The sequence below is a fragment of the Caretta caretta genome, chromosome 26 (assembly GCF_965140235.1).
Source record: "Caretta caretta isolate rCarCar2 chromosome 26, rCarCar1.hap1, whole genome shotgun sequence".
NCBI classification, from domain to species: domain Eukaryota; kingdom Metazoa; phylum Chordata; order Testudines; family Cheloniidae; genus Caretta; species Caretta caretta.
The window spans coordinates 3,760,835-3,776,639 of NC_134231.1; the positions used below are offsets into that span (position 1 = coordinate 3,760,835).

General features: G+C 41.3%; 1 protein-coding gene across 6 annotated transcripts in view; it reads right to left on the minus strand.

The window, feature by feature from the left end:
- UNC5D (unc-5 netrin receptor D) overlaps positions 1 to 15,805 on the minus strand; it is a 324,448-nt gene that overhangs the window by 40,692 nt on the left and 267,951 nt on the right. For all 6 annotated transcript variants that reach the window (XM_075123365.1, XM_048829132.2, XM_048829131.2 and 3 more), the window contains 2 exons: positions 14,494 to 14,871; positions 8,458 to 8,542 (listed from right to left, as the gene is read on the minus strand). In XM_075123365.1, coding sequence (XP_074979466.1) covers positions 8,458 to 8,542; positions 14,494 to 14,871 — 463 coding nt within the window. The remainder of the gene's footprint in view (positions 1 to 8,457; positions 8,543 to 14,493; positions 14,872 to 15,805) is intronic.

Consider the following 15,805-nt stretch of genomic DNA (forward strand, 5'->3'; position numbering starts at 1 on the left):
CCCTTTTAATTGTTTTTATTCACAGCACTGTGGTTCTGCCACAAGAAACAAAAGCTTGAATGCCAAATTGTCAAGGCTAAGCAAAAACCATTAGCGTTTTGAGTGTTTTTATTACAGCAGTTGTCCTATTCTTTCTGAACCCCAGTAAGAGATGGTATTGACTACTGAAAGTGCAGTGCTGGAGGACACACAGCTGGCAAACTTCTCTCTCCTCCCCTCCCCACCAAACTAATTGAATTCCAGCATATAATTTTTATTTATTTTTCTTTAAAATCTCTCTGGGCTCGTTGTTGGCAGCAGGTTGTTTTGGAGTATTAGTATGTGAGAGACAAGAGGACCACACAAACTCTCCTCTCCCCCCAACCCCTCTGCATGAACAGCTGTGAAGAGTGTGTGTGGGGTTCAGGAATCAGCTGCTGTGAAATCAAGCACAATTTTTTGTCAAAATCTTACAGTGGATAAGGGGTTCTTAAATCATTTCCGTGCTCTGATGTATGGAGCTGCTGTCACTACTAATGAAGTACTGTTTAGCATTTTGTGACCTAACATGCTCATCTTGCTTCTTTTTTGAGAGGGGCTTATCGGTTGTTGTGTAAACCCCTCAGTAAGAGTGAACCTACCATATAAAGTAGTCAAAAAACACTTTGAAATCCCATTCCCCACTGAAACCCCCCCTTAAAAAAACTTGGGTCCTGGATTTCCATCAGTCTCTTGCCAAAAATACTCACAGCACTGCCAAATTTCATTATCTGCTAAGAAATCCTGTTATTCCTTATGATCCAGACTACCCCACTACATCTGGCTTTCCAGTCCTACAGATTCACTTCCAATCCTTAAACATTACTGATGATGAGGACTCTGGCACATCACTGGCTATTCCCAAAAGTAAGGGTAAAGGAAACTTATGCTGCTCCTAATAGATCTATTATTTCTCCTTTAAGTGTGTGCTAACTCTTTGCATGGAGAAAGAAGTAGTCTGTATAGATCAGTCTTTTGCTTCTGAATGCAGATAATTTATTATTTGTATTGCAGTAGTACGAAGAGGTGCCACCGGAGACTGGACCTAGGGTTGCCAAGCCTCCAGGGTTGGCCTGGAGTCTCCCAGAATCGGCATAGATCTCCTTGTGAATATTGAAAGCAATGCAGGAGATTTTAATAGGATATTTTAAGAAAATGACATTACATCATGTTGGGGGGGTGGGAATCTCCCAGAATAGCTTCAGTCACAGTTGGCAACCCTAACCAGACCCCTATTCTGTTAGGATCCCAGTAGGAGGCAGTCCCTGCCCCAAAGAGCTTAAAGTCTAAATGGACAAGACAGACAAAGAATAGGAGAAAGGATTCATTATTTCCAAGCGTATGTCTACACTGCACAGTGAAACTGGGCTCTTACCTATGTTTTAATCATAACACCCCCTCCTCCCTGCCATCCACACAGCAAAGCCTCTGACCCAGGTTTGGAGGTCCCTAAAGCCCAGGTTAACTGATCCTGCTGGACAGGGGGAGGGGGTTTGTTAAAGCCCAGGCTCCACTGTAACTTGGACTGGAATCCGCCTGCACTGTAGTGAAGATGCAGGGAAAAATCACTCATGTGCTGATAGTCCTCCAATGCGCTTCCCACAATTCCCCCAGCCATTGATACAATTGCCTGGGAAAGAATCCTAAAGCATCTCAGCACAAAGAACCACTGGCTGTCTCCCAGCCATACTCAGGCGGGAAGCAGTGAGGACGTACTTATGCAGATATGGCTTTGCAGTGAGGATGCTCACACCTGCATGCCAGTCACCTAGGTGTAACTATAGATGTAGCCTATATTACCAACGAGACACTGAGGCACGGGACAACTAAGTTACTTGTCCAAGGCCATAAAGAGAATTGGTGACAGAGCTGGCATTGAATCCAGATTTCCTGTGTCGTCCCTGTCTCCATGTGCCTATTAATTTATTTCACTAGGAGAAATCAGTAGTGGGCTGAGATGATAAATCCCCAGCACTGTCAGGCAAACAACATATTCCTAGCTGCACTAACTCCAACCAGCCACAGTTCCCGGCTGTGTGTGGGTAACTCCAGTGAGGTGGCTTTTTGGTTCAGCGAGCAAAAGCCACCAGATTGCTAGCTTTTTTTTTTTTTTTTTAAAAAACAGTATGGCTCCTGCTCAGTGTTAGCGGCTTAAGCAGGTTTAAAGAGAGAGAATTAAGCAAGGAGGCAAGAGATGTTTCACTCTAATTCTCGCTAGGGCCCGAATCAACAGGGTTTTTGTTACTTTCTAAGAAATCAATATCCAGTGCATTTTGCCAGCATCAAAGGAAGTATGGTGTTTTGAGAGCAAGCTTGCCTATTTCTTTCCTCTCAGGGAGCCCTTCAATGCATACGTTATAAAGCCCCAGCAGCCAGCCCCATCCTTGAGGCTCTACGTGACAGACAAAATATTTGTGATCATCATACCTTTGGCTTGGACTCCTTTTAGAGAGATCACCGGTTCCATGGCTGATTTGGCCAGGAGTACTGTGCTTCAAGACTCTGGAACATTTTAAGATGTGGATTTCTTCTTCTTCTTCTAGATTTAGCACAAGACCCACATTCCAGAGGATTGTATGACACCAATTCACCGCCGACACAGACGATTTGTGATAAGAATTGGTATATTGCACAGATGATGGGGCAAAAAATTGTGGTTTTGTTTTTTAAATGATAGCAATGGAAACAGAGCAGGGGAAAAGATCCAGGCCTGATTCAGAATGTCTTGTAATGTCTACCTTCTCCCCACGGGGGCTGACAGAAGGAGGTGATAGTAATGATGAGTAGTCCGTTATACTGAACAAACTCTGCCTTAATCAATGCATAAGATGACATGACCCCTGCCCCAGATGGCTTCTTGGAACCACACATTAAAGGGCTAATGCAGCCCCTCATTCTTAAGAGGTAGATGCATCTGTTCATTCACCTAACATAGACAACAAATTAGACTGTGATATCTGAAAACCAGGGAGGGTGGACAGTCTTTTGGATGGGTTTCAGAGTAACAGCCATGTTAGTCTGTATTCGCAAAAAGAAAAGGAGTACTTGTGGCACCTTAGAGACTAACCAATTTATTTGAGCATAAGCTTTCGTGAGCTACAGCTCACTTCATCGGATGCAGTGAGCTGTAGCTCACGAAAGCTTATGCTCAAATAAATTGGTTAGTCTCTAAGGTGCCACAAGTACTCCTTAGTCTTTTGGATGAAACTTTCCTAGAACTGCTATTGAATCACAAATGATTACACAGAGCAGTCCTTTTGTAAGGAAAAGGGAACAAACATCCTTAACTTGAACCCATAATTTAACCTTTCATCCACTTCTGTATAGTGAGCTGTCCACATGGCTGATGACTTTCACTCGAGAGGTGGCTACTTAATGCATATGGTCAGTAAAGTGATACAGAACTGTAACTCAGTATTAACTCTGCAGAGATTACAGCTCCTTCTGCCATGGGAAACAAGAAATTCGGGCAACAAAAGGGAATCAGGTTTCCTGCATATCAGTACAGGATGCTGCGGCTGCTAAACTAGTCTGTTTTATTCCAGCAAAGCTAAGATGGCTGTATCACTGCTGTCCCAATTATTCGAAAAGGAAACACTGCCTGTATTATAATGGAAAAATAAATCAGTGTTTGCATTTGTTTCATTTTATAGGATTGCATTAAAAAAAAAAAAAGAAAAAGAAAAATCTCCCTATGGTAATTTTCTGGTCCGGTTCTCACCACCTCTGTTTCTGCCCACAAAAATAAAACAGCAGGCAAAATCTGCTACTTGTATTTAATTAACCCATTTTAATTCACTTCTGCGGAATCCTTGCAGATGAAACAGCTGGTTTTTTTCCTCCTTCCCTTCACGTATCTTAATCTTTCATTGAAAATGATCAAAATACTATGGCAGCAGATGCGGATGGAATATAAAAGTTCTCACAAAGGAGTTCAGATATCAGAGAAAAGCAGAAAAGGGTTTCAGAAAATATCCCCAGACTTTAAAATTCACAGACAGCTCTTTCTCTTAGCTTTTAAAGAAAAACACCTGCAATTATTTAGCTATCTAAGCTCCTGTAACCAAATATTTACTTTATATGCAATAGTTTTCTTTTTTTATATCACTTCTTTTTTGAAATATTGTCCACTTTTCCTGTACCTATATTCAATATAAAGGGTCTATCACCCCACACAAAGAGAAGAATGACTTTGTTTAGGAATCTGGGACTAAGTACTCCTTTCCTTGGACACAAGAGCCTTCTCCATCTCCACTAATGCTTCACGGGGACAAACCTCTACGAATTGGCCAGTCTTGGACCACTATTCAAGTGTTAAAAATAGGGCTTGAGAGGTACATAAGCCTGCTTCTGGCCTCTCTTTCCAGGGGGTGCATTCCCCTCCCCCTCAAAAAAAAGAGGGCTTGAAATTCACCACCTAAATTATTACTGCAACCTGTCTGTTCAGCTCAGTTTGGAACTTAAATTATGAAAGCACAGCTGAAGGAAGCTAAAGAAACATGCAATAAGTGGGAGCTTATTTAATTACACTGTAAGAATGTTGTTTGGACTGTCCCACTGCATCTTGTACAGTGGTAGTGATGGAAAGACTAATCAATCCAATCCTCACACCTACTGAGCTAAAGCAGAGAAATTTGTTGGAGGCCTCAGGCAAAGATTGAAGAGGGGTTGGGTTTCAGAACAGTTCTTGGTAACACAGACTGAGAAAACAGAATTTGTGCTTAATGGTAACGGACCAGATGATAAAATACGAAAACAAGTCAGAAAATTACATGATGAAGTATAAACAGCATCAAGCTACTCTGGAATTAACCAGTTGTGCTCTAGAGAACATGGGTCAGATCCCCTATGCCAATTAACACCAGCTGAGGATCTGGGTCCACATGTGTGTGCATGGACATACACAAGAACGGCATAGACAGCAACAACATCCCATCAACTGGTTGAACTGGGAAAATTAGGACCATTCATCTGAAAAGTCTGTTCTCTAAATGTTTAAATCAAGAGTGGATTTTTTTCCCTAAAATATGTTTTCTAGGTCAAACTGGAATTAATTCATGGAAGTCCTATGGCCAGTGTTATACAGAAGGCCAGACTCAGTGATCACACTGGTCCTTTCTGCTTTTTAATCTCAAAACTATTCAGTTTTAAAAATAATACTTTGTTGGATGAAAAGCAAAAGGGAAGTGCAATCTCAAAGGACTTAGCACTCTCACCACTAGTCCAAGAGAGGTAAATGTAAAAGGGATCTATAGGAACCACTGCACTCACCCCTGAAACGTAGTCATTGCTGGAGTGGAACACAATTGCTACTCAGCAGCATAGACAAACTCTACGAAACAGTCTTAGGACCGTGAGCACACAATACTATATACACTTGAAACTGAAAGGGAAAGTTAGGCAGTAGGATGTAATTACACAAGTTTTAAATCAGACAGGATGCTGGGTTAACATCCCAATCGTTGCAAGAAGTTGCCATAATATCTTTAATGACTATAAATGGCAAGGACCTTTGCTGTTAGTCTTCTTTGAAAGGTAAGCCCTGCTACAACAGCAAAGCTTTATCTAGCAACATGTCAGGGCATTGTTTCAACACTAATTCAGAGAGGAAAATGAGGCATAGGTGACTTGAGCAGGTATAAAAACCTAAACTGCCAACACTGTTCCCTACAGTACCTTAGAGATCTCATATCCAAGTACTAGGCTGACACTGCTTAGCCAGAGATTTGTCAGGATCACAAGATAAAGAATCTCAGTGTAAACAGTAGGAGAAAAAGAAAAGTTATACTCAGCAGAAGTGCAAACAAACCCTTAAATGATACATACTGTGGCTTAGTAGTAGGAGCAAAAGGCTGAATTTAAGATTTTAAGTGTCCTGGGCTTACTGATTTTTATCTTTAATCTTAACATTATTTAATGATAAAATCAAGTTTGCTTAATTTAGAAAAATACACCTCAGTAGTATATATTAACCAGAATTCTTGTGACAAACTCTCTTGAGTAAATACATCACGAGGAAACTAAGTGACAAGTTATATTTACCCAAGAAGTTAGAGTAACTCTAAGTCAATATATACAGAAAAAGGGGAAGAAAACAACCCACTAACATGCCAGTTTCTCATGTGCATATCAAATACACTCAAATGGAAATATGTGGAAAGGAAAATAACTCTCATGTGCAACAGTGCTGGCACTAAAGGTAGGAAGTGTCTAGCAGTTAGATAACACTTAGCGCTGTTGAAAGTCCAGAAGGCCCTGAGTATTGTCTAAAGATTAGAGAGTAACTTAGAGCCAGGGATGGGTGTTCCCCTCCCCGTCTCTCTTCCACCATTATGATTTTAGGCAAGATATTTAGGAACAAGTTTTCAAAAGTGCTTTCATTCTGGGTACCCAATCTAAAACTCCTCAATCCTGATATTTGGAGGTGCTGAGCACCCACATATCCTACATTTATTAAGTTGGGCATCTCAAATTAGTAGACACACTTGGTCTCATCTTTCCATCGCAATTTGTCCACCTTTTGAATGCGTGTAAACTCATCTGCCTTACTAAAAAGCTTTAACTAATGAAAGTTTGAGAACCTGGGATGAAACATGCAAAGCACCCTAAGACTAGTGCAGTTCCTAAGGTCTGCCAAGCCCCTTCAAGTCACAGATATTCCCTCAAGAATTACCCTGCTGAGACTCAGCTGAGGGACAAGGACCCAAAAGGAACCACACAAGAAAAATAATGCAGTAGCAGGATTATTTGACTTGGAATAAACATCACGTAGAAAGTCAATACTGTAAACTGGGTTCCTGACATAGACCTGATATTATTTTGTTTCACAATTTTGCATTTGAGGTAAAAGAAATTTGGGCTCTAAAAATGAAGGATTATCTTGTAATTAGTGATAGTTGAGAGGTAGGACTAGCACCCTACCCACTTCAAACTTGCCTCCCCTCAAATCCTTGTACTAGCATTGCGACAGTATGCTACATTTGTGACCTAAGTGTGCTCACTTCAGTTACTAGACCCTATTAAGTAAAATTTCACTTTGTAACTCTACTGAGTCTCCTGGTTTGAGAACAAAGTTTCCAGACAGTTGTTTTTCAGAGCCCGATGGATTTTGTTGATGTGCAGTGCTAAGTCTGGCAGAAGTTATTTTCTAGGTTCTGCTAAGTTCTGACTGGTAGAGCACTGTGATTCTTTATAACCCATGTTGTGTGAAAAGTTAAAGCCACTGGGAAACAGAAAATGCTTTTTTGGGAACAGCTATCAAAATCTGCTAAAACCATCTGTTTCTCTGGCTGTTTTCCTTCATAACAAAGGGGGAAAACTAATCTGAGGTAAAAAGAAAAGGAGTACTTGTGGCACCTTAGAGACTAACCAATTTATTTGAGCATGAGCTTTCGTGAGTACTCCTTTTCTTTTTGAGAATACAGACTAACACGGCTGTTCCTCTGAAACTAATCTGAGGTAAGAGACCCTTGGTCAAATTCTACTTTCACACTGATGTAGATCTGGAGAAACTCCACTGGTTACAATATAGTTACTCCTAGTGTAAGTGATAGCAGAATTCAGACCCTCCCCCATGTCGAATGGCCACCTCGTTTATGAAAAGGTCCAAAAGAGTAGCTAGGTACATTTTATGTCGCAGAGAAAATGGCAGGATATATGATACAACTGTACAAAAAACAGCTGTCTGGACTTACCAAAAGCCTAGTAACAACTTTCTTTTTCCTTCTGTTTCTAATTCTTTAAAGTGATTGTAATGGTGCTGGACTGAAAGCCTGGGAGAACCAACTCCTTTATTTATCCACAAAAGGGAAATAATGCAGGGCAAAAGCACTTCAAACACCCTGCCAAATGCAGCGCAGAAGGACCACACTTCCAAAGGTCAAAGGGCAGTTCAGTTTCTATGGTCCAATCAATTCTTGCTGGGACAGCGTGACAGTATGTCATCACAGACAGCCAACAAGGGAGCAGACTCTGACAGTGACTTCTAGAACAGAGTTATCTATAAGTTAGGAACTGGACTATCTATGCACTAAGAACTTGAATGAGAACCATTCATTCATTTCACATAGGCCACCGAATGTCCATAGGATGGTGATAACTATTCATCAGCAATGGGAAGAGTCAGACTGATAAACTAGAAGTGCAAGATTTCTTACTAGAAACCCAGTTCCCCTGAGTTATCTAGTCCTTCAACAGAGTTCTCATAACTGAATGTGTTTTCAGAGTGGTAGCATACGCTATTGCTTACCCTAGTAATTCCTATGAAGTCAATAGTTATAGCAGGGTAAAAGATGGTGGAATGAGGCCCACATAATCCAATAATTGGTATGATGGCTATCAGAAAAGTATTTGCTGGGATTATGCTTTTTTTTTTTGGGGGGGGGGGGGGAGGGGGAGGGAGGGAATGGTATTGCCATGTGATTTTTATTGGTTTCTCACCTGGACTCCCCTTGACAGATGGTAAGATACATTTCCCATGAGCTCTCTTCGGGGATAGCTCCATGCGGTATCAGCAAACTGACTCCTACAACAGAACAAGTTTAGAGGTTATTGTTGGACTTCCCAAATTCAAAGCTTCTGGAAATATTTTGGATGTAAAGAAAAACCTCACAAATTGCTTCTGAATGATATATAGCCCCTTGAAATGTATACTACCCTAGCAAAAAGCCTGTTTGAAAATGGTAGTACAGGGTGTGCCATTATCAAATTAAGGAAATACATCTTATTAAAATGGTTTGTTTGTACTACAGTATTTCCCAAAGGCCCCTATCAGGATCAGGTCCTCACTTGGCTAGGCTTTATACAAACAGGGAGCAGGCGTCCCGCCATCATATGCGTTTTGAAAGAGCAGACTTTGAGGAATTTTTGCACCAGTGAGTGTTGTAGGACAGAGGTTCTCAAACTGTGGTCCGTGGCCCACAAGCTCCATTCAGGTGGTCTGTGGATATTTTCCTCTAAGGTGAGAGAATGAAGGGCCACCCACCTAATTAGTGGAGCCACACAGGCATGGCTCCACTAATTAGGTGCCTGGACCCTGGAGAAGATGCACATGTAAGGCGAGGTTGTGGCCTTGGGGAGAGGGCAGTGGGATGAGAAGAGGGGGTGGGGGGAATTTGGGATGTGCAGGGCTGCAGCGGCCAGAGAAAGATGGGACTTCCCCTAACTCCAGGACTGCAGCTGCCGGGGAGAGACAGCTCTCCTTCCCAGCCCCAGCTCGGGGGCTGCCGCAGCAGGGGAGAGAGGGCACATCCATTGCATTAGAAAGGTAAGACTACGGATATTAAAATATGACTTGTGTGCTTTTATTTATAGAACAAAAAATTTTAATTATTGTTAAGGTTTTTTTTTTTTTAAATACAGTGCTTTTATCCAAAGCTCTTTACAATAGTTAGCTAACAGTACAAACAACATTTGGATAGATCATTAAGTGCTCCGCTGAGACCCTCAGCAATTTTCGAGTGGTCCGTGAAAAAATAAGTTTGAGAACCACTGATGTAGGATGCATGATGACTGAACTCCTCTCTTCATCCCTAGATACAGAAACACTTCTTGCCCACTCTGCCATCAATGCCACCTGCACAGGAGGGACTCCTTTATGGAAATGGGAGGATTTCAGTCTCCTGGGCTCATTCAGACCTTTACCCCTTTGCTGAGACTGCCAGCAAAGGTTCTGTTTAGTTCCAGTTGTGAGGGTGCTCTCAAACCCATTTCCTAGTGGGGACATAATAAAGCCACTAACTTATTTAACGCAGCCATCAGATTCAAACAACTTTCAATCACTTCTGAACTAGGTTTGAATGCAACTCCAGCCACACAAAGGTGAAAGACTCTGTATACCATTAAAAGTCCTCAGAGCCATCTAGTCCCCTAGGGAATGTACTTCTGTCATTGACTTTATTTTTAAAAGCAATGCCCTGTATGGTCAGATGGTATAGCTATTAAGCTTAAAAGAAAGAATCCAAATTTAAAATCTTCAGTAGCTTTTTCCTAGGTATATAGAGTCCACTGCAAAGCCAAGGAAGCTCAGCCCAACCCAGCCCCACAGTTCATGTGGAGTTCCTGAGCTTTCTTTTCTCTGTAGCAATTGCTTTGAAGTAAATCTTTTACATCAGCTAACAGATAAGAGCCCACAGAGCACAGTTCTTCTCTCTTTAATGCATCTTCTTGTTTATGATAAGAAATGAGCTGGTTACGCATGACAAAAAAAATCCTTTGCAAAAATAAAACCTCAGGGTTTCTTCCTCCCCCTCAAATAATGAAGCGCTCACCCTCTCTTTCATCAGAAGAACCAATGCTAGAGTAGAAAAGCATACAACTTGGTGATTATAATTTCAGTGAAGAGATCGCATCCTTCTAATAACATTACCGATGCAGAGTGAGCTGCGCTCCTGTAAGTCCAAGAGCTGCTGTACAGTCATGCAGCCCAACACTCATTATGAAATAAGTTATTTGTGCTATCAATTTATGAACATTATTCAGTAACATGCTGGTTATCATTATAGTCTCTTTTACTTGTGCTAAGAATGAGGCACATTAAAAAACCCCTGCTCGGAGCCTCCTGTCAATGAGATTCATTATTAACTAGGTTTTAATATCAATACTAGAGAGGCACAGCCATCATTACATTGGACAGACACCGTGTTTGTCATAATCCCCTAGCTACTGCTCTCCCTGTATTGTTATAGGCACACACTTTGATAGTTAGGGCTCACTTTAGGGCAGCCATTTTCCTCCATTGGAATGGGATAGAGAGAAGTTAGCTCTTTTGTGATGTTGAGAAAATCCACACATGTTTAAGGGGGTGGATTTTCAAAGGCACAAAGTACAGTGTAGGCAGCTAATTCCCAGTGAAAGTGGATAGTGGTTAGGTGCCTTCTGTGCTTTGAAATTTCCCAGTTATGAAGCATTTAAAAATGTCCGCCTCTTTTCAGGGTGAACCCCTTTGCACAACAGTGAGTTCTGGTGAAACACACATACACACACCCTTCCTATAGGATAGGAAGAAATTGAAAGGGCCAGGACCACATTGTTGGATGTGCACAACAGTATTTGACATTCACAAACTTAAAGTCAAACGTCACTCAGATAGAGCTGGAAATTGAGTCTGAGCTTACTCACAGAGCTCAGAGGTGGCCTGAAATTATCACAGCTTCACCTCAATCAAAGATCCGCTACCATCTTTCAAACCAGAAGGAAAAGCACAGGAATCAGAACACAACGAGTGAATGCAGCTGAATATCTGTGCCATTAAAAAGGGAGCTCCAAGTTATGAAGTAAAAAAGGTAGATTGTCTGTCTAATATCTTGACGCTCTAGGACCTAGAAAAGTCTCTTTTTTGACATGTCACTCCGGCAATTAGCTTTGATTTGGGCAAGGGGAGGGAAACGCCTGCTACCTGACAGCCTTTTATTTGATCTGACAACAGAACAACCTATTCTGAGTTCTCTATTTAGTATTTTTTTTGCATAACAAATGCATGCACGATTTTCTTAACCTTTAAAATGAGCTCTCAAAAAGCTGTTGCAGGAAACCAATTATTAAAAATTACATTATCTGTGCATTCTTCTTTGCCCCCAGGTTATCCACCTAAATATCTATTCATATTATGAATCTTGTCATCTGTAAAGCTCATTATAGTTTGCAAAGCTCAATTATTGTTTAAGGTTTCTTTAAGCACCTTTACTCAATGCTACATTGGCAAACATTTGTCTTTAAGTTGAATCTGCTGGTACTTTTGATCAGGAGAAACTCATAATGGAGAAATCACTTACAAAAACAAACTGGATTTATAGAGATTTTCATTTCTTTTTGTTCATATTCACAACAGCCATTGCAGCTTATGGTTTGATGCTCCTCTTACTTACAATGGTGTAAATTGGAACTTACTCTACTGCGGCCATAATTGAGTTACACTGTTGTAAAGTCAACATAAATGAGGGAGGAAAGAATAGATTCTAGATTCTTTCAATATGTCACCCTTGCATACCCTCAGATAAATAGTGAACCGTTGAGATGCTACTGTGATTTGCAATTGTCTGCAAGATTTTATTTCAGCCTAGTGGTAGAGGGGGGAAAAGTAAATTGCATGGACCAAATACACCTTGAATTTATTTGCTTTGTGGGATGAGCATTATTTAAAGTAATTTGATGCATAATAAGAATTCCTTTGCCCATCATCACTTTTGATAGCTACACTCCCTTGATATCTTTGTAATGTTCATGCCTGAACATACAAATCCTCCATGGAGAAACAATTGCCTGGAATATATCATGCATTTCTGTAGGCTAAATATTATCACTTTTAATTACATATTACGATCAATCTATTCTAAATATACTATGTTTTTGATGCTTTTTTTTTAAAGCAGCAATGAAATACGAAGGGGAAGGCTGTAAATGCCATTTCATTCAAATAAACAGTAAGAGACAGGCCTGGATGCACAGAACAAAAGTTGTCAAGTGAAATCAAACTCTAGTCAAAAGTGAATCTCAACTCTAGGATCGCTAGAATCCAAAAGGTGCCCAATTAGCTGGAAAGAGTGGCATCAGGCCAGTTCTGACACACATTCCATTTCACAAGACCAAAAGGTGTAGTCAGCACCACATAAATGCACTGGCACAGTGTAATAGGCTGCAGAGATGCAATCTTAATATCCTTTATTTGATTCTAATTTGGTTTCCCACAGTGGCTGCAAGTTTAAAAAGCTTCATTTCCTTTTAGCAACTAGCAAGCAGAGCTAAGACGAGAATCTCACGCTAAGTTACAAAGCTCAAAAGTCACAAAGCAAACTTCATCTATTAGTAATGCAAATTTAGCCCCTCCATTTTAAGCGAAGTTCTGATGTTCAACCCAGTACTGAGCTGGCAGTTAAGTTGGAAGTGATGTACTCTGGAGATGTCCTTTCACAACAGAGCTAAGTTAGAAGGAAAAAACAACAACCTTGGAAAATCCCAAAAACAAACAACAAACTAATTAGACCCCAACAGGTGTAGCCACACACAGCAGTTTTCATTCAGAACAGTGGCTGTCCTCAAAGGTCTCTCATCATTATGATATCCCACAGGTTTTTCTGTCGCATCATCCTGATATCCATCAATGTTCACTGGGTCAGTCATTGATATAATTAGACCGTGAGGGACAAATTGGAAAGGGGAATCTAAGACCCTGATTCACCAATGAGCTCCTGACAGGAGATCTATGGTGGGATCAAGAACCCGGTAAGAAAAAAAGGGAGTCTTCTACACTGGCATAAGTTTCATACTGAGGAGTCATGAGAAGGTGTTGGATTATAACAGCTCAGACACAATGCTGACTTATCAACATGCAATAAACCCCTATCTCTGAATTTGGCCCTGGCTGTAATCTTATTAAATGATCTGGTAGTAACAACTGTCTTCTGGGCGAACAAGATTACTGTAATTTTCACATTTCCCAATAAGTGAGCTCCTGTCTTCTTTATATCATGATATGCTGTCAAGGTTCCTCCCCCACTCTGAACTCTAGGGTACAGATGTGGGGACCTGCATGAAAAACCTCCTAAGCTTATCTTTACCAGCTTAGGTCAAAACTTGCCCAAGGTACAAAATATTCCACCCGTCGTCCTTGGATTGGCCGCTACCACCACCAAACTAATACTGGTTACTGGGGAAGAGCTGTTTGGACGCGTCCTTCCCCCCAGAAATACTTCCCAAAACCTTGCACCCCACTTCCTGGACAAGGTTTGGTAAAAAGCCTCACCAATTTGCCTAGGTGACTACAGACCCAGACCCTTGGATCTTAAGAACAATGAACAATCCTCCCAACACTTGCACCCCCCCTTTCCTGGGAAATGTTGGATAAAAAGCCTCACCAATTTGCATAGGTGACCACAGACCCAAACCCTTGGATCTGAGAACAATGAAAAAGCATTCAGTTTTCTTACAAGAAGACTTTTAATAAAAAAATAGAAGTAAATAGAAATAAAGAAATCCCCCCTGTAAAATCAGGATGGTAGATATCTTACAGGGTAATTAGATTCAAAAACATAGAGAACCCCTCTAGGCAAAACCTTAAGTTACAAAAAAGATACACAGACAGAAATAGTTATTCTATTCAGCACAATTCTCTTCTCAGCCATTTAAAGAAATCATAATCTAACACATACCGAGCTAGATTACTTACTAAAAGTTCTAAGACTCCATTCCTGGTCTATCCCCGACAAAGACCAGCATATAGACAGACACACAGACCCTTTGTTTCTCTCCCTCCTCCCAGCTTTTGAAAGTATCTTGTCTCCTCATTGGTCATTTTGGTCAGGTGCCAGCGAGGTTACCTTTAGCTTCTTAACCCTTTACAGGTGAGAGGAGCTTTCCCCTGGCCAGGAGGGATTTCAAAGGGGTTTACCCTTCCCTTTATATTTATGACATATGCTATAAAGCAAAAGGGTTTAAATCACATCTGTCTTGTGTGCTTTAAAAAGTAAATGATCGACCTACCTGTGTTTGGCATCACTAAACGGCCACCCAGGTGGCCAAAAATGCCAGTTGTTCTCAGCTCACTTCTTGTTGAAAGAGATGACAGATTCTGAATGTATGTAGTTTTGTTCCTGGCATGGATTGTCGTAAAGCCTCTGTTGTTCCCATGGGGAAATGTTCCAGAATGTGCCTTTCCGTGATACTCGGCCCGCTCTGTCACCCCCAGGGAAACCATGAATGAACTCTGAACTTTGACTTTGATGTCTGACAAGGGATTAAAGAGCGAAGATTCTGTCATGAGCTCCTTGTCCATGGGGTCCTGCAGGCAGATGGGTCCGCTGTACGTTCTGCTCACTGTCAAATCAGGCTGCATGGATGAGTTCAGAAGCAGGGAGTTACCTAATGAAAGGAAATTGATTGAGTACTCAGTTACCATTTTACATGCAAGGGAAACTGTTATGTGCACAGGTTTCAGAGTAACAGCCGTGTTAGTCTGTATTCGCAAAAAGAAAAGGAGGACTTGTGGCACCTTAGAGACTAACCAATTTATTTGAGCATGAGCTTTCGTGAGCTACAGCTCAGTTCATCGGATGCATACCGTGGAAACTGCAGCAGACTTTATATACACACAGAGAATATGAAACAATACCTCCTCCCACCCCACTGTCCTGCTGGTAATAGCTTATCTAAAGTGATCATCAGGTTGGGCCATTTCCAGCACAAATCCAGGTTTTCTCACCCTCCACCCCCCCCCACAAATTCACTCTCCTGCTGGTGATAGCCCATCCAAAGTGACAACTCTTTACACAATGTGCATGATAATCAAGTTGGGCCATTTCCTGCACAAATCCAGGTTCTCTCACCCCCTCACCCCCCTCCCAAAAACCACACACACAAACTCACTATCCTGCTGGTAATAGCTCATCCAAAGTGACCACTCTCCCTACAATGTGCATGATAATCAAGGTGGGCCATTTCCAGCACAAATCCAGGTTTTCTCACACACTCCCCACCCCCATACACACACAAACTCACTCTCCTGCTGGTAATAGCTCATCCAAACTGACCACTGTGCACAGTGGTTCCTAGAAAAATGCCTGCGTACCAGGATTTAATCTGAGTAATGGAAAAATAGAGGAGGGAGGTGGAGTTCCACACCCACACAGGAAAAAGTCTGTTTATCCACCTTTCCATTTTATGTTGTACCTTACAATTCTGGAGTGTGGCCCAGTGGTTAAAGTAGGGGGCTGCGTGTTAGTTGCAAAATCAGGGATAGAACCTAGGACACCTGATTCATTGTATGACCTTGGGCAAGTCACTTTAACTGGAATTT